Source organism: Trachurus japonicus, chromosome 16 (assembly GCF_045865225.1).
Source record: "Trachurus japonicus isolate A0001 chromosome 16, Traja_1.0".
In the NCBI taxonomy this organism is placed as follows: Eukaryota; Metazoa; Chordata; class Actinopteri; order Carangiformes; family Carangidae; genus Trachurus; species Trachurus japonicus.
Window position 1 is genome coordinate 16,673,447 of NC_140922.1, and position 8,884 is coordinate 16,682,330.

Genomic DNA, 8,884 nt, shown 5'->3' on the forward strand with positions numbered 1-8,884 from the left:
TTTCCCCACATCTTTATTTATGGTAGCAGTGGTCGTGTTTATTTCAATGTCATGCCGTGCTTTTAGATAATAGATATTATTTTCGAGTGGTAAACACTCACCGTTTATATAAATGGCTTTAATTAGACATTGTTTTTGGCTTCGACGCACATGTCAAAGATTCACTGTAAATTAGTAGGGGTTTTTTGTTTGCTTTGCTGTGATGTATTTGAGTCTGTGCTGCGTAAGAGAGCTTTGATATGTTACAGTAAAAACAAAAACACTCACATGTATAATTAATATCTTCATAATTTGCTGCTTTTAGCTCTACTGTTATGTGCATTGTTTAACAAGAGGGTATTTGTTTCCCTTTTACTTCTGCATTGCCTGTTATTTCCCTGCAAAAACAGACCAGCTGTGTGCGCTCAGGTTTTGTGTGTTGACAAGCAAACTTGTATGTTTAATGAAAGCAATAACAAGACGGCAAGAAAAATAATCCTGACAAAGGAGGAAGCCATTCTGTGAGGGAGAGAAATAGACGGCAAGCCTTAAGGCCATTTAACTCTGACATGGCCATCACAACAACAGAGAGAAGTGAGCTGAAAAACAGAAAATGGACAAACAGGAAAATGGCAAAGAACAGGGGGGGTGAGAGCAATGAAATATAAAACTCTGATGGGATCTCTAGATACTGGGTGACCTTTAGAAAGCAGGCCTTAAGTGGATTAAGTGGCACTGACTTACCTCACTCTTGATGTACCCTGTTCTCCTGCCTCTCTCCAGGACTCCCACCATGGCTGGCGGCTTGTTCTCCATAGACAGAGATTATTTCCAGGAGATCGGCACATATGACGCAGGCATGGACATCTGGGGAGGGGAGAACCTGGAAATCTCTTTCAGGGTGAGTGAACACACCCACAGGCAATTGACATAACTTCTTCCATTCAGGAGTGGCACCTCAGGTTCAAAGTCACTCATACAGACACATTTGAGGAACTGCTCTGACTAAATTGGCGACTTGACTAAGATTTTGTCAACATTGAGTCAAACTTATTCACACTGTCACAGCTCAGACAGCATCAATCTGTGAAACACTGTGACTCTTAACTTCTTTTAATCTTCTTTCAAAACTAGTAATTTCATCCTTTGGTAATGTCCGATCTGGTTCCTCATTATTGTTTTTACATATTTTAATTTGGTCACTGTGTATAATGTTGATTCAAGAGGTTTCTCATTCCACACACTTTATTATAACGCTTACATTGATTTCTCTTATTTGTCTTGTAAAGCACTTTGTGACTGTTAGGTGTTAAAATAAACCAAGTGTCATTATTATTTATATAAATATGTCATTATCTTCCAGCAGAGTACAAGTGTGCATGTGTGTGTTGGTCTCCACAGATCTGGCAGTGCGGTGGGACTCTAGAAATTGTCACATGCTCTCATGTGGGTCACGTGTTCAGAAAGGCAACGCCCTACACGTTCCCCGGAGGAACGGGACAGATCATCAACAAAAACAACCGACGCCTGGCAGAAGTGTGGATGGATGAATTTAAAAACTTCTTCTACATCATCTCTCCTGGTGAGTTGGGCCATGTCTGTTTGTGTTTGCGTGGGAAAGCGTGTGTGTGTGTGTGTGTGTGTGTGTATACACATATGTGCTCATGTGTGGAGGTTAATCTCTGTGGCAGGTGTGATCTATCCATTAACCCAGTGACAGTGCGATATTGCAGTTGCAACCCAGCAGTGCAGGACTAGGGGGGCGGCGAGTAATTTCACGCTACGAAGCCCCAGTTAACTCACTCACACACACACAAGCTGGCAGAGAGAGACAACCAGAAGTAAAGCAAAAACTCCCTCAACAACACTAATATTTTCAGACGTTAGTAATTCCTTCACTAACTCAGTTTAGACCTGCAGATGTAAACACGTCGATGTTGCCACGTCCCCAAGTAACAGCTGCTGCAACCACCTGCTCACGGCGACTTCTACAGTTAAAACACGTAGTGTGATAGTTTCACTGAACTGTCAATTTGTCTTTACATCATTATTTGGTGTGGAAGCGCCGGAGTGGTAAAGTGGTCTTGTCAGATATTTTCAGTTTGGCAGGGAGATCATTTTGCCAGGACCTGTTCATAGTATCTGATTTATCGGTAAAGTCATTGTCAGTAGACAGAAGAATCTACAGTTTTCCAAGATAAACACATTATAATACAAAGCCGATGTTTTTTAAAAAAATGATTTTACCTAGAAACTTTTATAATAAGCTCTGTCATGTTTTTATGTGATTTAGCTTTGTCTTATTTGAAGTGAAAGTCATCCATGTTACATTTTTTATGTTCCTATCCTTCATGTAAATGTTTTTTATTGTTTGGCTATTATAATTCATGTGAGTGGACCTCTAACCACCTGTATGGCTTGTGGCCCTTTTTATCTCTTTCCCTACATCTGGCAACGATAGATTACATCACCATTCTTAATCCAGCCCACTAAGCTCTGATTGGCTCAGTTGCCTTTCCAAACAGGTCATCAATGAGGACATCAGCAGACGAATATACAATGTGGGGATAAAATTTAGAGACAACAAGTCAGAGGTCTGGAAGTGCCTGTTTCCTGCTCTTTCTCAGCCAGACTCGGCCTCAGTGGTGTGTGAGGCTCGTGTGAAACATTTAGACTTCATTGTCTTTACTGGAATCTTCTATAATCCACCCCCCCCCCACTGCCGTCTGCAAAGAAACCAGCTCCACCTGATCTTAAAATGATTTGATACTCAACAAATCGATTTTTATTCGGAGTAGCCCTTCAGCATTCAGCTTTTTCCAAGCACTTGACCATCTAACAAGTGAGCTCTGCCATTCAGTGATACTGTGTGGGTGTGTGGGTGTGGTCATGTTCTGTTTTACCAATGACACCATTTCAATAATGCTTCAATGGAAAACTGCATTGAAAAGCCTTCCAATGACAAACCCAGGGCTGTGTGAATGTAGTTTGGAGCCATAGTTACTGACTTTTATGTTGATGTCTGTGTGCGTGTGTGTGTTTTTGTGTCCAGGTGTGACCAAAGTGGACTACGGTGACATCACGTCTCGCACCGCTCTGAGACAAAAGCTTCAATGTAAACCCTTCAGTTGGTACTTGGAGAACGTCTACCCCGATTCCCAGATCCCCAGGCACTATTACTCTCTTGGAGAGGTACACACACACACACACACACACACAACAGTATATGAGTCATAACATTTGAGACACCATCACTCATAAGACAGACACAGATGCATCTGCGAATCTTTACATCCTCTTTGTTTCAAAGAGGATGTAAAGCATCCAAATGAAAAGGTGTAGCTTTATGTTGGATGTTGCTTACTGTGGCTTCTGTGTGTGTTTGGCTCAGATACGCAATGTGGAGACCAACCAGTGCCTGGACAACATGGCCCGTAAGGAGAATGAGAAGGTCGGCATTTTTAACTGCCACGGCATGGGAGGCAACCAGGTAACAGAGAAAAGAACAACATAAAGAAAGAAATACTGACACAAAATAAGATTTGAACAGTAAACACTAACACAAACCCTCACGGAGGAGAGAAGCGCTCGTTTGAATAATGAGGAGGAGGATGCAAAAGGTTTGCTTTAAAATCTCTTCATGTGGCGTTGCAGGTTTTCTCTTACACGGCCAATAAGGAGATTAGGACAGACGACCTGTGTCTAGACGTGTCGAAGCTTAACGGACCTGTCATGATGCTCAAGTGCCACCACCTCAAAGGCAACCAGCTCTGGGACTACGACCCTCTGGTGAGTGGGAGAAATGAAAATGCCGGGGTGTGTTTTGGAAGGAAATAATAAACAGTACAGTTTCACTATTACAGGAAATGTACAGATAATGAGAAACACAGGCTGGGCTGTCTTGACAGGTACAGAAAATCTATTTGTAATTTACCACTTGAAAGCCTCAAAAGCTATGAATGAAAAACAAGACTGGTGAAATGAAAACAATAAAGGAGGCAAAAAGAAATTAAAAAATAAAATAGGCGTAACAATAAAATGGAAGAACAAACAAACAAAAGGAGCAAGCGTTGACAGTAGACGAGTTCCTCCTCAGAAAGCGTTTTATGTTCTGTAATAGAAAGTGAAGAGAAGAGCTGTGGAAAAACATAAAGGAGGTGCTGATTATACACCAGACTTTTCCTTCCATATAATTAAAGAAAGTCTTTGCACCTCAAACGTCATTTTTAAATCATATTTTCACTTAGATTTTTGTATATTTTGGTTTTACTCTACAGTTTTCAAATGTTCCTTCATAAATACGTTAACAAAAAAACAGATTCATTCCCAGATATATATTTTTTTCAAGGGAATATAATGAGCCCTGTGTATTCCCAGTGCACAGACAGAATGACGGCACATATTTCATACCAGCTGTCATTTGAGTCACGGGGATATTTATTGTGTTCAGTTTTAGGGTTGTATATCCTAGTTGACACATTACACAGCCCAGACGCAGCACGTCGCGCACCAAGAGCCAAAACTGAAAAGTCATTTTCAGATAGAAAATTAAACTGAGAAACTTGTGCTGATGTATTATTTGTGAAAGAAAGTGAAAATCCTGATTCGTGTCTCTCTCACTCACACACTGCAGAAGCTGACTCTGATCCACGTCAACAGCAACCAGTGTCTGGACAAGGCCAGCGAGGAGGACAGCCAGGTGCCCAGCGTCAGGGACTGCTCACACACACGCTCGCAACAGTGGCTGCTCCGCAACGTCACACTACCAGAGGTCTTCTGACCACACTCCCGCACACGCACAAACACACACACTCACACACACAGCAGCGGCCCAGAGCAAGCGACGAGGGGGAATGGACGTGTTTATTAAGATTGGGCGCCGGGAAAGGAAAAGACTTCCCATGAAGGGACTCTGGGAGGAGAGTAGGACGGTCTGGACGGTACTACCTCTGCCAGAGATCAGAGAGAGGAGCGTGTTCGAGCCTCCTCAGAGCGGGAAGAGAGGAAAGACTCCCTCTGGGGGACGATGGCTGTTGTTTTATGTTTTGTTTTTTTGTTTGTTTGTTTTTTTAAAAAGAGATTTTAACCGCGCCGAGAGACTCGCTCCGTGGCGTGAATATGAGACTGGCTGGTGGAGTCGAGGTTCTGCACTCACAGCTTCCCTGGACTACGCGGTCCACCCCTCAACTCATCAATTAAGGTTTACTGACTGCCTCTTCTGAGAGAGTGTGTGCACTTAACGTGTGTGTGTGTCTGTGTGTGTGCGTGTGTCCTGAGATGAATGTATGCTTTGAGAAGGGGGCTGAATTCCTTGTTGATTTCTTTCTTTTTTTTAATTTAATTTTTGTAATGGATTTTGAAAATGAACTCTGGTGAACTCTATGAAGAAGGGTGCATGAGTATGTGAGCGTGTGCGAATGTGTGAGACTGTCATGTTACGTATGCATGTGTCAGAGCCCCTCCTACAGTCTCGCAGCAGTATACGTCTCCCTCTGGTGTTGCTCCTCGGCATTTCATCCTACAGACTGAAGCCTCCTCACCGAGGGATTTTCCAAGGGACTGCACATGAAAAAAACAAAACGGGAAAAAAAACCCAGAGGACCGAACCCTACGTCTGCCGTCAGCAGAGATCTAGCGATAGAGAAAAATGATGTTTGTGATATCTTGAGATTTCTATGTCCAGTTTTTACATGGCTTTGTCTGTTTCTACAGTCCTGTGAGAGTGCCACAGAGCAGTAACCCTAGTCTCTCTGTCTGTCTCTGTTGTCTTTAAAGATGTTTAACATAGAGCTAACACACACACACACACACACACAGGACTCGGAATATGTAACTGATGTTCACTGCCTATTGTAGTGTTAAACCATAGGAAACTCTCCCATAAGGCACTGCATAGACACACACACGCACACATCCTGTATACATATAGGAAAACAGGCTGCATTAGCCTGATACTTAAATCCATTTCGGCATATCTACTTCTCAATGACCTCTTAAAGAAAATACACTCCAAGGGCTTCTTTCCTCCAGTGGAGTGTGTGGATGGATGCGTTGATGTGGGTGCGAGCACGTGTCCTCAGTACTAATCCCAGTCTCATCAGTTCCCTGTTTACTAGAACAAACAGCTCCGAGAATCCTCGCTGTCGGACGACCAAGAGCCCGTAGCATAGACCGACAGCAGATCAGCGTACTCCTGCTTCCATTGTTACAACAACAAAAAAAAAAGCTGCTTTTTATTTGCTGAACAGAGCCTGAGCCTCCGCACTCTCCGGAGGACATATCTACAGTAGGAAACGACGCCGGGAAAAGTGGTTGTTAGAATATCAAAGAGACGCCGCTGAGGTGTGTTTTGGAGAATTAATCAGGGACAGAATAATAATGGCAGAGAGCAGAAAGGGGGGCGGGGGGTTTGTTGTAGTGTTGAACTGTGGATTACAAAGAGCACAGCAGCAGCAGATGACATATCTTAATCCATAACCACATATCTCACTTTACAAGCTCGCCTGCGATATTCCACCGTTGTTATCGCAGCGCGTTGAAAACAGACTGAACAGTTACAGTTACATCAGTGTCTCCTTTCCACCATCATGCTTTCTTTATACTTTTTCTTTGTATCACTCCTGTGGCTGCGAGTCAGAGCAGGAGCGGTGATTTCATAAAGGTTTTAACCATTTCAGCTTCCTCCAGTGGAGGAGGGGTTTACACATACAGTAGGACACGCCATTGGTTCATCTTTGTTGTGGACACAGTAGTGAGAGGAGGCCGTCAACTTTTTTTTTTTTTTTTTTTCATGTCTGATTGAGTGACTGTGTTGAAGATGTGAACGTTTTTTGATTGTGAGACAGAGGGGGGTGTATCGATTGTTCTGATTTCTGGGGGCGGGGAGGGGGACAGGGGTTTGCAGTTGACTGTCATGTCCAGGCTTCCACACTGAGCTGATCCAAATGTAGAAAATAAAGGTGAAAAAGTTTACAGAACAACGACAAGGACAGTGTTGATTTCTGCCTCTGTCTGCACACACACGATCACAAAACACTTTCTCTCCCACGTAGAAGAGAAGGTCATTGTTTCACAAAAGTGAAAGTAGTAGTAGTTGTTTATATTTTGTTTTTTATCAAAAGGAACCAGGTTTATCTATGTGGAACTTGAATTAATGCATTTTAAACCATTTCACACTTTTTATGTTTTTATTTTTTGTCATAAAATGTTTTAAATCATCCCTTGTTTACATCCACATTAACAAGCTTACAAGTCCAAATTTTCTCTGCCTGTTTGTTGTCTTTCTTGCCTACGTCTCTTGGTCCATCACTGGCTTAGTATGAAAACTAGTGTAAGGTGTTTGTTTTTTAGAGAGAGAGAGAGAGAGAGCACTATACAAAAACAGTTTCAGAACAAGTGAGTAAATGGCCCTTCAGCAAAGATGATTTCTTTTTTTCTGTTTGCAAACTGCAGTTTCCAAGGTTGAAAATTTAACATCAAACTCAATTATTAAGTCCTAACTAATGCAAGGACACAAACAGGCTACAAATTCAAAAAACAACTACATTAAGCACTATAAAAACAGAGGTGTTTCAAAAAAGTGATGTACTGCACCTCTTGACTTGAGAAGTTATGAAGATGGCTGGTTGTTGGTTTATAATAACACATGATTCGTATATAAATCACAAAGATGTACCATTAGCTTTAGCCAGGTCCAATCCCTTTTTTGTGTTGTCTCGGAAACACTTGTGTTGTGTTGTGAGTTTTTGTGCATTTCCATGTCTTTTCTTAAGTTGCAGTGTGTTGATCCTTCACGGCCACCGTACCTTCACAAATGAGCCACCCTTTATCTGTTATCTGCTCCAGAACAAACAAGTCCTTTGAGCCCTTGAACTGAGATTGTTTGTTTTTTTTCTTGTTTTAAGAGTGATGATGTTATAGTTGATGCTGCAGCTTGATGAGTTCACTTTTTAAAGGCGTTAACCACACAGTCGTTCCACTGTTACATGAGGTAACTATGGCTGTGCAAAAGCTGAATCTCTTTGATCTCCCAACAGTGGAAAGTTGCATCTGGGCAGAAACGAGTGAAGTCTTGTGGGGAGCTGGGACTGCCCTGTGTTTTTAATCAGCAGCACTGTGGAGGTAATGCAGTCAGGCCGCAGTCTAGAGTACATGTTTTTGTGGAGAGTGGATTATTCAAACTCCTCGACTTGATCTGTTGAATTATTCATTCGTCAGGATTAGGCCCAGTGAGAGCCATCAGGAAGACATATTGGACAACAGTGTTTTGCATACAGATCTTAAATGCTACATATTGATGTGTCTGCGTTTGTTTTCTTAGAGCTTCGCTTCGATGGTAAATTTGGATGTTTTCAGCTTCTCACTACGCATTAGCAATGATTCCAGCTGAAGGGAGACTGGGAGCATAATGTCAGGCTCTCTGGCTCCGTCATACAGTCAGGAAGGCAAAGAACCTGGACGTCAAAGTGTAAAACTCTGTGAACCTGATCCCGGTCCTCTGCTTTCCTCTGGTCCTCTGGAGAAGATGAATCTGCTGTGTAGATCCAGGAGGAGTCCTCTTCAGGCCGACGCCTCACTCTGTTCCTCAGTGTGAGTGAAATGAATGATTCTGCCGTTAAGAAGATTTAGAGCTGCGTGAGCTCAGGATCACGTCGCTGTGGTTTATGTGCTGCAGACTTCTGAGGGACGACGTCGGAGTCTTTGATCTGAAGAAAAAGATCAAAGCTGAATCAGACAGTGGCCCCATGGGGAAACTTACAAATGTGTGTCCATGTCATTTGTTTGTCGTAGTGTTTTATTGATCCTTTATATCTTATTAGTCAGATTCTGAACAAACTATCATTCATTTAGACTTGTGTGGTTTGGTGGAAGTGGTTTTATGTTGCTTCTCATCAGTCCTATGTTT

The 8,884-nt window shown here is 42.4% G+C and overlaps 1 protein-coding gene across 1 annotated transcript in view; it reads left to right on the forward strand.

Annotated features, from left to right (window-relative positions):
* galnt1 (UDP-N-acetyl-alpha-D-galactosamine:polypeptide N-acetylgalactosaminyltransferase 1) overlaps positions 1–5,038 on the forward strand; it is a 37,783-nt gene extending 32,745 nt beyond the window's left edge. The window contains exons 9-14 of the mRNA XM_085802170.1: positions 763–880; positions 1,381–1,561; positions 3,032–3,171; positions 3,371–3,469; positions 3,634–3,768; positions 4,613–5,038. Coding sequence (XP_085658296.1) covers positions 763–880; positions 1,381–1,561; positions 3,032–3,171; positions 3,371–3,469; positions 3,634–3,768; positions 4,613–4,759 — 820 coding nt within the window. The 3' untranslated portion in view covers positions 4,760–5,038. The remainder of the gene's footprint in view (positions 1–762; positions 881–1,380; positions 1,562–3,031; positions 3,172–3,370; positions 3,470–3,633; positions 3,769–4,612) is intronic.
* The last annotated feature ends 3,846 nt before the right edge of the window (positions 5,039–8,884 follow it).